This window comes from Plecotus auritus, assembly GCF_963455305.1.
Source record: "Plecotus auritus genome assembly, chromosome: 9".
Lineage (NCBI taxonomy): Eukaryota > Metazoa > Chordata > Mammalia > Chiroptera > Vespertilionidae > Plecotus > Plecotus auritus.
In genome coordinates this window covers 69,501,454-69,515,882 of record NC_137783.1, presented here as the reverse complement: position 1 = coordinate 69,515,882, position 14,429 = coordinate 69,501,454, and the positions used below count along the sequence as shown (strand labels likewise).

General features: G+C 42.5%; 1 protein-coding gene across 1 annotated transcript in view; it reads left to right on the top strand.

The window, feature by feature from the left end:
• The first annotated feature begins 3,057 nt into the window (after positions 1-3,057).
• The window catches only part of ARCN1 (archain 1), a 30,024-nt gene continuing 18,652 nt past the window's right edge, over positions 3,058-14,429 (top strand). The window contains exon 1 of the mRNA XM_080642918.1: positions 3,058-3,196. Within this exon, the coding sequence (XP_080499044.1) occupies positions 3,194-3,196 (3 nt within the window). The 5' untranslated portion in view covers positions 3,058-3,193. The remainder of the gene's footprint in view (positions 3,197-14,429) is intronic.

Below are 14,429 nucleotides of genomic sequence, written 5' to 3'. Positions count from 1 at the left end.
TATTCGTTGTTCATAATTTTTATCTTTACCTTTTTCTTCTTCTTCCTCTTCTTTTTTTTTTTAAATCTTTTTTTTAAATATATTTTATTGATTTTTTACAGAGAGGAAGGGAGAGGGATAGAGAGCTAGAAACATCTTTTTTTTTTTTTTTTAAACTTTTCTCAGGAACCATCTTTTTTTATTTATTTATTTATTTATTTTTTAAAATATATTTTATTGATATCTCACAGAGAGGAAGGGAGAGGGATAGAGAGCTAGAAACATCGATGAGAGAGAAACATCGATCAGCTGCCTCCTGCACACCCCCTACTGGGGATGTGCCTGCAACTAAGGTATGTGCCCTTGACTGGAATCGAACCCGGGACCCTTCAGTCCACAGGCCGACGCTCTATCCACTGAGCCAAACCGGTTTCGGCTTCTTCCTCTTCTTAAAGAATACCTTTCAGCATTTCATATAATACTGGTTTGGTGGTGATGAACTCCTTTAGCTTTTTCTTATCTGTGAAGCTCTTTATCTGCCCTTCAATTCTGAATAATAGCTTTGCTGGGTAGAGTGATCTTGGTTGTAGGTTCTTGCTATCCATCACTTTGAATATTTCTTGCCACTCCTGTCTGGCCTGCATAGTTTCTGTTGAGAAATCAGCTGACAGTCGTATGGGTGCTCCCTTGTAGGTAACTGTTTTTCTCTTGCTGCTTTTAATATTCTCTCTTTGTCTTTTGCCCTTGGCATTTTAATTATGATGTGTCTTGGTGTGGTCCTCTTTGGGTTCCTTTTGTTTGGGGTTCTATTTCTTTCACCAGGTGGGGAAAGTTTTCGGTCATTATTTCTTCAAATAGGTTCTCAGTATCTTGCTCTCTCTCTTCTTCTGGCACCCCCATAATTCGGATGTTGGTATGCTTGAGGTTGTCCCAGAGGCTCCTTACACTATCTTCAAATTTTGGGATTCTTTTTTCTTTTTGCTTTTCTGGCTGAGTGTCTTTTGCTTCTTTGTATTTCAAATCTTTGACTTGATTCTTGCAGTCTTCTAGTCTGCTGTTAGGTCTCTGTATAATATTTTTTATTTCAGTCAGTGTATGTTTAATTTCTAGTTGGTCCTTTTTCATATCCTCGAGGGTCTCGCTAAATTTATTGGCCTTTTCTAGGAAATACTTGAAAAACTTTATAACCGTGGTTTTGAACTCTATATTCAGTCATTTGCTTTCCTCCATTTCTTTCATTTGTGATGTTTCTTTGTCTCCGCATTTTCACTGCTTCCCTGAGTTGGTAGAGTAGCTTTGTGTGCTAGGTGTCCTATAGGGCCTAGTGGCTCAGCCTCCCCAGTTACCTGAGGTGGACACTCTTGGTGCACCCCTTTGTGGGCTGTGTGCTCAGCCTTGTTGTAGTTAAGTCTTGATTGTTGTTGGTATCACTGGGAGGAATTGATATCCAGGCCAATTGGCTGTGAGGATCAGCTGTGTCTACACTGGGAGAACTTCTATGCTGGAGACACCCTTATGAGACAAGACTTGCAAAATTGCAAAAGCCTCTGTGCTCAGCTTGGATGGGGCAGAGTCTCAGGGTAGAGCAGACAGCCTTGGCTTCCCGTCAGCCCTGCCCTAATAGGCCCCTGGGTCTCAGTGTCCCTTGGTAATCGCTGCAAGCACCTCTGAGAGAAAGCCGCCCTCAAGTTTCGCCCACTGCCAGACAGTCCAGTTTCCCCCTGAATGAGTCTGGGTTCCCAGAGTCTCGCCTGGTTCAGTGCAGTCGGGAGCTTTTGTCTCCCTCCCGCTTGAGAAAGCCAGCAGCGCACTCAGCTGTCAGTTCGCTCAGCGCGCACGCACCTCCGGACCTCTGCCTTCCGCAGCTCCCCTGAGTCTCAGTGTGCTTTCTCTTTCCTGACAGTCCAGATTCCCTCGAATGAGTCTGGGTTCCCAGGGTCTCGCCTGGAACTGGAGTTCAGCTCAGTCGGGGGCTTCCGTCTCCCTCCTGCTTGAGAAAGCCAGCCACGCATTCAGCCGCCAGTCCTCTCCGCGTTCGCGTCTCCCTATCTCAGCCTTTTGCAGTTCCTCTGAGTCTCAATGTGCTTTTCTCTTTCCTTCTAGTTGTAGAATTTCCACTCAGCCAGCTTTCCTGTGGTTCTGGATGATGTCCATTTTGTCTTTTAGTTGTAGTTTTGAAATAGTTGTGCGAGGCAGCAGTTTAGGTGCTTACCTATGCCGCCATCTTGGTTTCTCGTCTGGGCTGTGTGGACATGTTTTTAATTTTCTTGGGTACATATACCAAGGAGTGGAATTGCTGGGTCATGTGGTAACTATTGTACTTTCCCCACAGCAGTGCATTCCCACCAGCATTCTTAGAGCTATCCCAGTGGCTGTTTTCTCCACATTCCCACCAGCATTCTTAGAGCTATCCCAGTGGCTGTGAAGTGTTTCATGGCGATTTTGATTTGAATTTCCCTAAGGATGTTGAGCTTCTTTTATGTGCTTATTGGCCATATGCAGATCCTGTGGTGAAATTTTAAATTGGATTATTTGGCCCTGGCCGGTTTAGCTCATCCGCCTGTGGACTGAAGGCTCCTTCCCACCTGGGCCCTGGGCCCGGCATGCAGGAGGCAGCCAATAGATAAGACATTGATATCTTGTCTTTCCCTCTTTCTAAAAATTCAATGGAAAAATAGCCTCGGGTGAGGACTTAAAAAAAAAAAAGCTTATTGTTTAAAGTATTACATATGTCTCTTTTTTTTCCCTATTGACCCCTTCCAGCCTGCCCCATCCTTCGCCCCAGGCCTCTGGTCAGGATTTTTTTAAAAAATTGGATTGTCTTTGTTGTTGAGTTGTGAGAGTTCTGTGTATATTCTGGATACTAGTCCCTTAAGCACCCCGGTTACTTCCAATATTAAATTAGATAATGGTCGTGAGAGGTTTATGAACGGTAAGAGGTGGCACCAATTAAACGAGGGCGCTACCGAGGCTCCAGGACTTTTGGGCCAAGCCATCGTTTTGCCCGCCCCGCCCCCGCGGTCTCCCCGCCCCCCGCCCTTTGACCCGCGCAGCTTCCGGTTGGAGACGTGGCTCAGGGCCGCCATCTTGGCAGTGCGTGAAGCGGCCACTGCTCCTGTCAGGGGCAGCAGGTCCTGTCTGCTGGTGCGCCCCGTGCCCCGAGCCCGCCAGCCCAGCCCCGCGGAGCCGCCACGAGCGCAGCCGCGTCCTCAGGATGGTAGGTCCGAGCCCAGGCCGCTACCGGCCCGACCCCTCCAGGGCCTGGAGCCGGCCTTCCCCGCCGTCCGGGAAGCAGCCCTGGGCCCGACCTCCCTGGGGTCCGGGACCCGACTCCACGGCCTCAGTCGCGGTGCCCGCGCCCCTCCCCCACACCGGGCCCCTCTGCCGCGAGCCGGGCGCGGGCCTCCGGGGGTCGGGTCTGCGGGAGCCTCGAGGGGTGACCCTGGGACCCGCCCCGCGGTCATCGCGCCCATCCAGCCCGCCCTGTGGGTTCCCGGGCTCGGCAGGTAGACTGTCCGCCTTCCCTGCTCTCCGTCACCGGCTCCCTCCCCTCCTCGGTGCTCAGTGGGCCATGCAGGTTCGAATTCCGTGTCCATGGGCGCTAGGACGTCTTTTGTTTGTTCCAAAGAGGGAAACAGGCGAGTTAGAGAGGAGGCGTAGGACAGGCAGGAGTCACTTCGAAGCCGACTCAGTGGACCCGAGTGTCCCCGAAACCGCCTGCGAAGGCTACAGAGCCTACGTGGACCCGCTTGTCGCTGCGGTGGGGGGTACGGAGGGCACCGCGCGTTGGGAAAAGGGCGAGTTGTAAGGAGCACAGGCTCTCGGGCTTGGGTCTTGGAGACGTGATGGTTCAGGTGACGTAGAATGTATGTGGCGGATCTAGGGAGAGAGGGTGGGCCCTGGGACCTGTCCTCTGCCTTCCGAGGCCTCGTCTCTGTCCCAGCCTTGGTGGAGATGGAAGTTAATGTGGGCGGGGACGGGCCACCCTGCTGACTCCGCCGAATCGCGCTGTCACTACGGCGTGCGGGTATTTATGAAGCAGGAGAAATGCTTTGGATCCAAACGAGCTAGTAATTGATTTTTTAGTGCACTTTTATGTCCTCAGTCTTTTGTAGGAAGTTTTTTTCTTTTTTATTCTATTTTTGTTAGATTAATTGATTTAAAGGATCTTTCTACACACTGAAGAGAGCACAGTGTATAATCCGGTGCAATCATATTAAGTTATATCGACAACCTTTTACATGGGGACTTGGATGGGGGAATTCATGCTTGGGCTATTAAATACTGAAACGTTTTTTCACCTTTAGGCATATAAATTGCATCAAGCAGGTTTGCCTCATGAAACTTTCATGTTGGACATAAAAATTTCCAAAATCTCTTTTCATTTTCACTAGGAGGCTCAGTATTTGGATAGTAATTTTTAAACTTCTTTTTCTTTAACATCCCGGTTGTATTTTTAGGGTATTTTAGAGCATATTCTAATTTTAATAGCAATGTCCTAACCGGTTTGGCTCAGTGGATAGAGCATCGGCCTGCAGACTGAAAGGTCCCAGGTTCGATTCCAGTCAAGGGCATGTACCTTGGTTGCGAGCACATCCCCAGTGGGAGGTGTGCAGGAGGCAGCTGATTGATGTTTCTCTCTCATTGATGTTTCTGACTCTTTATCCTTCTCCCTTCCTCTCTGTAAAAAATCAATAAAATATATTTTTAAAAAAGCAAAATTTAAGCATATATATATATATATATATATATATATATATATAAAGGTAATCTTTACAAAAAGATGTTGGAATGTTCTTGGCATTTAGTACAGTAACTTTTCACTTACTGTCATCAATAGACTAGGGGCCCAGTGCACAAATTCGTGCATCTTGAAAGGAACTGTGGGCTGCGAGGCTGCAGTGAGCACAGGGCTGGGTCTCAGCCCATCCTCCCGGTCCCCTGTCTGCTGCTCTTGCTGCTGCCATTTCTACGTACTGACTGCCCACCCCGCTCACATCTGCTGAGGGTGCAGAGCGATTGGGGCCTGGGCTAGGAGGTAGTGGGAGCAGCGGCTGCTGCTGCCTTGATCGCCCCTGAGGAGCAGGGGGAGGTGGAGAAGCCCTCAGGGGCAATCGGGGCCAACAGCCGCTGCTCGCACTCGCTGACAGCGCCAAGTGAGTGCAAGTGGTGGCTCTGGCACTGGATGCGGGTGTGAGCAAATGGCGGCTCTGGTGCTGGCAGCCGGTGTGAGTGGGCGGTGGCTACCAGTCCTGATTGCCCTTTGGGAGCAGCGGGAAGTGGAGAAGCCCTGAGGGGGTGATCGCCGGCAGCAGGTTAAAGTGATGGCTCCAACACAAGCAGCAGGTGTGAGTGGGTCTAGTGCCGGCAGCAGGTATGAGCGCCGGGTGGGACTGTGGCGTGCAGGACCAAAGAATTTTCAGTAACCACCAGAGGCTCTCCCCAATGACAGTGACCAGTGCCCCACCTTGGTCTGGCGCCCCTGCTCACCTGCTCCACCATCTCACTGTGGCTGACACCTGCCATGTTCCACACTCTGCCACCTGCTACCGATGCCCACTATGTTCCACACACGCCCCCTGGTGGTCAGCACGTGTCATAGTGACCGGTTGTTTGGTTGTTCGTTGTTCCGCCATTCCGTCTATTTGCATATTAGCCTTCTATTATATAGGATTCTGGGACTTGAAGTGAAATGACATAAAGAAACCAGTTTTACTGTAGGCTCATTGATATAAACAGGAGTTAGGTTTTCATGGCATCTCATCAACATTTTAATTACACAATCTAGAATGAAACAATGTTATTTGGAGACCTGCTGTATTTTTAGTTCATTGATATCCAAGGGATGGTAAAGTTCTAGGTGTTGGTGATAAAACATAAAATAAAAAACTGCATGTTATTTGGACACGTGTGCAAAAACATACAGTTGTGTCATATTTAAATATGCATATGTCTCTGAATTATTTGGGACTTGGTATGATCTAGATACCCTAAGATTTGTGTATTCTGAAGAACAGCATCTCAGTACATTCTGCTCTGTTGAGTCGTAAGATACTATTATTTCTGTGTAATGTTTTTGAATCCTATTCCTTTATGAAGATATCCCTGGATAGTAAAAATGTCCAAATAAGTGACATTTTATAATATTTTTTAGATCTAAAACTTGTTTGTGAAAGTTGGTTTTCCCCCATACATTTTATTTAAAAATTTTAAGTATCTAGAAAAGTTGAATTTTATAGAATGAATCGGTCTATTTGCATATTAGCCTTCTATTAGCCCCTATAACCACCAGCTAGATTCTATAATTAACATTTCATTATACTTGTTATATCACACATCTAATCATCCATTCCTTTATACCAGTGGTCGGCAAACTGCAGCTCGCGAGCCACATGCGGCTTGCGAGCCGCGGTTTGCCGCTCTGTTGACTAATGAGTTTGCCGACCACTGCTTTATACATCTTTTTATTTTATGTTTCTCTATTTTTATATACATCTTTTTAAAAAATGCATTTCAGAGTAAGTTGTAGACATCAGTTCATTATTTATTTTTTAAGAGTTCTTTATTGTTGAAGGTTTTACATATGTCCCCTCTTTTCCCCCACTAAACCCCCTGCAGTTCCCCCTCTTTCCTCCCAGGCCCTCACCACCCTATTGTCGGTGTCCATGGGTTATGCATAGATGCATACAGGGTCTTTGGTTGATTACCTCCCACCCACTCACTCTCCCCCATCTCCCCTCCAAGACTCTGCACTCTGTTCCATGCTTCCATGTCTCTGGTCCACTCCGTTCATCAGTTTATTTTGTTACTTAGATTCCACCTGTGAGTGAGATCATGTGATACTTGTCTTTCTCTGACTGGCTTATTTCACTTAGCATGAGACTCTCCAGGCCCCTCCATGCTGTCTCAAAGGGTAAGAAATCCTTCTTTTTTACTGCTGCATAGTATTCCATGGTATAAATGTCCCACAGCTTTTTTATTCATTCGTTTGCTGATGGGCACTTGGGCTGTTTCCAGATCTTAGCTATTGTAAATTGTGCTGCTATGAACATAGGGGTGCATATATTCTTTCTGATTGGTGCTTCGGGTCTCTTAGGATATATTCCTAGAAGTGGGATCACTTGGGTCAAATGGCAGTTTCATATTTAACTTTTTGAGGAAACTCCATACTGTTTTCCATAGTGGCTCACCAGTCTGCATTCCCACCAGCAGTGCACTAGGGTTCCCTTTTCTCCACATCCTCACCAGCACTTGTCATTTGTTGATTTGTTGATGATAACCATTCTGACAGGTGTCGTTTTGATTTGTATCTCACTGATGATCAGTGGCTTTGAGTATTTTTTCATGTCTCTTGGCCATCTGTATGTCCACTTGGAGAAGTGTCTATTTTTTTTACTGGATTGTTTGTCTTCCTTCTGTTAAGTTGTATGAGTTCCTTATATATTTTGGGTATTAACCCTTTATCAGATATATCATTGCCAAATATGTTCTCCCATACAGTGGGCTCCCTTTTCGTTTTGGTGATGGGTTTCTTTTGCTGTGCAGAAGCCTTTTATTTTGATGTAGTCCCATTTGTTTATTTTCTCCTTTGTTTCCTTTGCCCTAGGACAGTGGTCGGCAAACTCATTAGTCAACAGAGCCAAATATCAACAGTACAACGATTGAAATTTCTTTTGAGAGCCAACGTTTTTAAACTTAAACTTCTTCTAACGCCACTTCTTCAAAATAGACTCGCCCAGGCCGTGGTATTTTGTGGAAGAGCCACACTCAAGGGGCCAAAGAGCCGCATGTGGCTCGCAAGCTGCAGTTTGCCGACCACTGCCCTAGGAGATGTATTCATAAACATATTGCTATGAGAGATATTTGGGATTTTGCTGCCTATAGTTCCTTCTAGAATTTTTATGGTTTTCCGACTTACATTTTAAGTCTTTTATCGATACAGGTTGATTTATGAAAAAAAAAAAATTATTTTGCTAAGCTGGGTAGCTCAGTGGTTGAGCATTGACCTATGAACCAGGAGGTAACGGTTCAATTCCTAGTCAAGGCACATGCCCGGGTTGCTGCTAGATCCCTAGTGTGAGATGTGCTGGAGGCAGCTGATCAATGATTCTCTCTCATCATTGATGTTTTTCTCTCTCTTGCTCCCTTTCTCTCTGAAATAAATAATAAAAATAGATTTAAAAAATAGATTTCCTTTGGCTTTAGTCACTGAAATTAGTACAAAACATCCTATGCTGTGAAGTCCTAGTAGAGAAATAAATGAAGAAATGCAAAAACACATGGCTTATGATGACCTTGTTATAAAAAAAGAAATATAAGTATAAAAAGGGCATCTTTTTTTTTCTAGTTTTCTGCAAATTAATCAGAACATGTTCTTATTTCCTTAACATTTGTAAAGTATCATGATAGTCTTTTTTTTTCTTAATGAACTTGATATTAAGTCTCATCGTAGCACCAATCTGTAAAATATTTGCTTTTCTACAGAGTGCTGTTTTTTTCTTATTTAAGTACTAGAGGCCCAGTGCATGGTATTCGTGCCCTGGGGGGGAGGGGGTCCCTCAGCCCAGCCTGTGCCCTCTCGCAGTCCAGGAACCCTTGGGGGATGTCCGCCTGCGCAGAGGCGGGAGATGCTGCTGCCATGGATGCTGCATTCGCCAGCTGTGAGTCTGCTGGCGAGATGGGCTTCTGGCTGAGCGGCGCTCCCCCTGTGGAGTGCATTGACCACCAGGGGGCAGCTCCTGCATTGAGCATCTTCCCCCTGGTGGTCAGTGCATGTCATAGCAGTTTGGCCAATTTGCATATTATCCTTTTATTATATAGGATAGGCATTGAGTAAACTTACTATAGTGTCCACGTTAAGTAAAAGTGATCACATTAAGTTCAGTTCCCAAAAGTTATTAAAAAGCTAGATTTGGGTTTGTATGATTGACCTACACATGATGGGGGAGGAACTGAAATCCTACAGTTATAACTGTTCCCAATTAGGGGATTATTGCTTTCTTCCCTCTTTTTCATTTATAATACAACAACTGCACAACTATTGTATTCTTGATGTATCTTTTTTATTGTTTGAGAGGACAACAAAAAGTGAAAGTGATTTTCTTGAGTTTCTACTGATTTGCCATTTATTTATTCAAATAGGAAGTTCACTATAGAAGCTAAGAATGATGTCCTTTTATTATTCTCTACAAGCTTTTGTTTCAGAACAAAAACTTGTGAATAGCTTAAAACTCTCACTGAGTAAATTTTCAAGTTGTAGGTTTTGTATATGGTTTGGATTTTATTTTAATCTTCCCTTCTTTTTTTAAATCTGTGATTACTTCATACAAAGACAAAATGGTCCTCTATGACAGTTGTAGAAACTATCCTTAATATGATCATGAATTATGATGGAGAAAGTGGCTACTTAATTCTGGAAGTGAGGAATACTGAAGCAATTAGGGGTTGGAGAATGTCCTTGACATTTTTTCTTTAGGGAATTGTGCATGTATTTATGATGAATTACTACCTGTTATTCTTGGACTGCTGTTATGGTAGGGATGAAGGGATGATAGGCACCTATCTCTATCCCACACAAATACTATTCACACATGATTTGTTTTGGTTAGGCAATTTGCCATCTAGCAGCTTAACATTAATGTAAAATAGGTTCCAAAGTAGTTACTATTAGAGCAGTGGGTGTGAAGTGGAGACATCGTACATTTTCTGTTGCTGTAAAGTTTTCAAATACTCAGACTTTTGGAATGTTAAAGATGCAAAGGCTAACCTCTAATTTAGGGATATTTCAAGAAGCAATTAAGTGACTTATTCAAGGTCATATAATTAGTGGCAGAGCAGAACAGAAACTTAATTCTCCTTGTTTCTTTACTCAAGGAACTTTCTGATCCATATAGTTAAATCTGAGTAGGAGAGAGTTGTTATTTAATCCAAAAACAAAGGACTAGCAAACACACACCACTGTATATATTAAGAGAAAAGCTGTTTGACAAAGCTCAACTCAATGGAGGATTTTTAAAAAATACATTTTTATTGATTTCAGAGAGGAAGGGAGAGGGAGGAATAGCAGAAACATCAGTTATGAGAGAGAATTATTGATAGACTGCTTCCTGCACACCCTACTGGGGATCAAGTCCACACCTGTGCATGTGCCCTTACCGGAATCGAACTGTAACCTCCTGGTTAGTGGGTCGATGCTCAATCACTGAGCCACAGTGGCTGGGCGATTTTTTTTTAACCGTTCTGGAGAGATCATTTAACTTTTGTGACCTAGATTTTTTACATCTATAAAACAATCAAGGGCTCTTGAAAGTTTCTTATAAGTGTAAATCTTCTTTTCCCAAAATGTAAACAATAAGTGAAACAATTTCATGGGAATCATACTTAGTCTTCCCGAAAGAAAATCAGATCAAGTTATAGTAGGAAACATTAATTTACCTTTTAGTGTGTACTATATGTTTTTATACTGTATATATGATTGTTAAACATCAGTAAACATTTATGTGAAGAGGAGCTTTATTACTTCAAAGCATTTAAGAAGATGAGTATTAATTTAGAATAGGTTAAATTTATCTTGTTTAGAGGGGACCATACCTTCCAGCCATGCATAACTCAGTGAATAGAAAACTTAAAGCTTCATGAAACTGTAATTGTGGTATGTGGTGTCTTGGGTGTTTCAAGGTTTAAAGCCATACTTAGTGTGGGGGCATTTTGGTCTTTGGGAGCCTTATTTTGCTTTTATGTGGATAATGGAATGACCCAAAAAGAGATTCAGAGTTTTCCTGCTTAGAACCTACTTTTTGTCCCTACTGTTCCTCCAATTCATCAAGCATAGTTTAAATGCTATTTCTTCTATCAAGCCATCCCTGATATTACCATTTATAAGTACTCTCTTCCTCCTCTGAATTCACATAGCACATTACTTGACAGTCTGCCTACCTAGTATTACAGTTGTGTAGGTTTATCTTATCCCTGTTAGGCTTTTTTCATTGAGGTATAACTTAGATATACTAGTTTTAGGTGTATAACATAATGTTTCAATATTTATATATTTTGGGAAATGATCACAACAAGTCTAATTAACATCTGTTATGATGCTAATTAGTTATGAAAATTTTTTAGAAATTTTTAATTTAAAAATTTTTATAGCCCTGGCCGGGTGGCACAGTTAATTGGAACTTCCTCCCATACACGAAAAGGTTAGGTTGCAGGTTCGGTTCCCCATCAGGGCACATACCTAGGTTGCAGGTTCCATCCCTGGTCGTGTTCGGGAGGCAACCAATTGATGTTTCTCCCCCCCCCCCACCCCCCAATCAATAAAACATATCTTCTGGTGATGATTTAAATTTTTTTTTAATATAAGGTGAGGGAAGAATACCAAGCTAGTTCCTCTTAATATTCTCAGAGAACATCTAGTGTGTATAGTAGCCCTTCAATAAATAAGTATTTAGTTAGTTCTTCTAATAATACTAGAGGCCTGGTGCATGAAATTTGTGAATTTGGGGGGGATCCCTCAGCCTGGCTTGCGCCCTCTTGCAGTCCGGAAACCCTCGGGGGAAGTCTGACTGATGGCTTAGGCCCACTCCCTGGCAGTCAGACATCCTTAATGCTACCACAGAGGTGGGAGATGCTCCTGCCACTGCGCTTGCTAGCCGTGAGCCCGGCTTCTGGCTGAGCGGTGCTCTCCTTGTGGGAGCGCACTGACCACCAGGGGGCAGCTCCTGTGTTGAGCGTCTGCCCCCTGGTGGTCAGTGCGCATCATAGCGACCGGTCATTCTGGTCATTCCGGTTGTTCCGCTGTTCAGTTGATTTGCATATTAGCCTTTTATTATATAGGATTTCTCATTGTATAAAGTGATTCTCTATGGGCCATTTGAGAATTACTGCTTTAGAGGATCTATGAATTCCCAGAAATTTTCAGTAAATTTTGTAGGGAGTCTGTGTCCATTATTTGAATATCAAAATATTGACAAACCCATAAAAGTAAAAATTTGTTGCCTTGAAGTGACATAATTTTTTTAATGAAATGCATTTCTTGGCAAGTTTATTATTAGTAATGGTGCTATTTTACATTGTGAATGTATGTGATATAATTTGTATAATACTTTGGCTTATGGTTTCATTATATTTATTTGGCCCTCATAATAGCTTTGTTAGGTAGGTAGTTAGATGATGCTCCATTTTATAGGCGAAGAAATTGAGGCTAAGAGAAGTTGAGTAACTTAAGGTCAGACAGTAAGTAGAACAACAAAATCTAGAATCCAGATCTTCTCCCAGTCATTTGGTTTTTCTGGTATATCAAAGTGGTTCTTTGCAAATTCAGAACACTACTTCTGATTTACTTAATTGTTGGGAAAAGGAGAGACCAATGTGAGCTTATCCTAAATACCTGAGAATTCTTCCATTTTCCTGATGAGAATATTAATGTTTTTGTTCATTGGAATATATAAACTTTTAGGAGTGTAACACAGATAGTCAAATGTATTCTTAAAGTATTTTAAAACTTACTTATCTGTACATGTTTTATGTAAAAATTCTAGAAAACTGGTAATTCAAGGAGTCGATCTGGTGATAATGATGGTGATGCTTATGAAGAATTTGGATAAATTTTTTCATGAATATAAGAATGGAAAAAAGTAATTATTTGTAAATTAAAATTTTTTTATTTTTTGTTAATTCTCACCTGAGGGTATTTTTTCCATTGAGGGAAAGGGAAGGGGGAAGAGAGAGAGAGACATAGAGACAGAGAGACAGACATTTATGTGAGACAGACTCATGCATTAGTTGTCTCCAGCATACACCCCGACTGGGGCTGGAAACGAATCTGCAACCCAGGTACATGTCCTTGACCAGGAATCAAAGCCAAGACCCTTCAGTGCTCAGGCTGATGCTCTAACCACTTATGAACACTGGCCAGGGCTCAATTAAAATTTTTGTATAATTTTTATTATCTTTTTTGTTAATCCTCACCCAAGGATATATTTCCATTGTTTTTTTTGTTTTTTTGTTTTTTTTAAGAGAGAGTGGAAGGGAAGGGGAGTGACAGAAAGAGAAACATTGATGTGAGAGAGATACATTGATTGGTTGCCTCCGCATGTGCCCTGACAGGGCTGGGGATGGAGCCTGCAACTGTGGTACGTGCCCTTGACAGGAATGAAACCTGGGACCTTTCTGTCCACGGGCTGACGTGCTACCCACTGAGCCAAACCTGCTAGAATAGGACAGTTGATTGGAGATAAATCAATCAGTAAAAATAAAAATCTATTCAGTAGAGGGAAAATATTTATACAAGATATCAATCACTTTTCCAATATAAATTGTTTTACTTAGCTGTTTGGAAATAAAGCATGATGGTAATTATTTCCTAAATAGCCTAATTGAAGAATAAGGACATTGTGTTCTCCTTTGGTATTATAAAACTGTATTGATGTATTGAAACTATAAGAATATTTATTTGAAATGACTGACTTGTTTTTTCTTCAAGCTCCTCACCTGTACAAGACAGGTTTCTGTAAAGCTGAGAAGCCTCACCAGTAGGATGTTGACATTTCAGTGGTCATATCTTACATTGAGGCTTCTTCCCAAAAGTGTAAATAGTTGTTTGTTACTTGTACTTGTGAATTCTTGGGTTCCCTCACTGAAAAGACTGTAAACATTGTACTTAATTTTCTTATTCCCCTACCAGTGGCATTAGAGTTCTCCTCATCTTCCTTTGGTGCTTTCTTTGTTTTGCTTAATGAAATGCCAGACTCCAAAAAAAGGCTGCTGGTCTTTATCATTGCCCAGTGACAAAACCTGTGTGGAGCATTGAGTCATTTAGATTTTCATTTTACAGATTGTTTACATATCTATAGTAGGATAGTGTGGGATGGGAAAGTTAATCAAAGAACAGGAGATAAATTTAAACTTGCTAGATTGGTTCCATGTTCTAGGTAAAAATTAAAACAAAGGCTAGGGTCGTCTTTAACCTTTAGTCTATGTGATCAGACCTCTGTTTTGGCTGTGGAAATCTCTGTTCTTCTTAGAAAAAGCTTAAGCTATTCTTTAAAAAAATATTTTTTTAATGTATTGATTTTATTTTTTAAATATATTTTATTTTGTTTTTTACAGAGAGGAAGGGAGAGGGATAGAGAGTTAGAAACATCGATGAGAGAGAAACATCGATCAGCTGCCTCCTGCACACCCCTCACTGGGGATGTGCCTGCAACCAAGGTACATGCCCTTGACCGGAATCGAACCTGGGGCCCTTCAGTCCGCAGGCCAACGCTCTATCCACTGAGCCAAACCAGTCAGGGCTAATGTATTGATTTTAGAGAGAGGGAGGAAGAGGGAGAGAATCATTGTTTTGTTGTTTGATTTATTTATGCATTCATTGGTTGATTCTTGTATGTGCCCTGATCAGGGATCAAACCTGCAACCTTTGTGTAGCTGGATGATGCTGTAACCAACTGAGC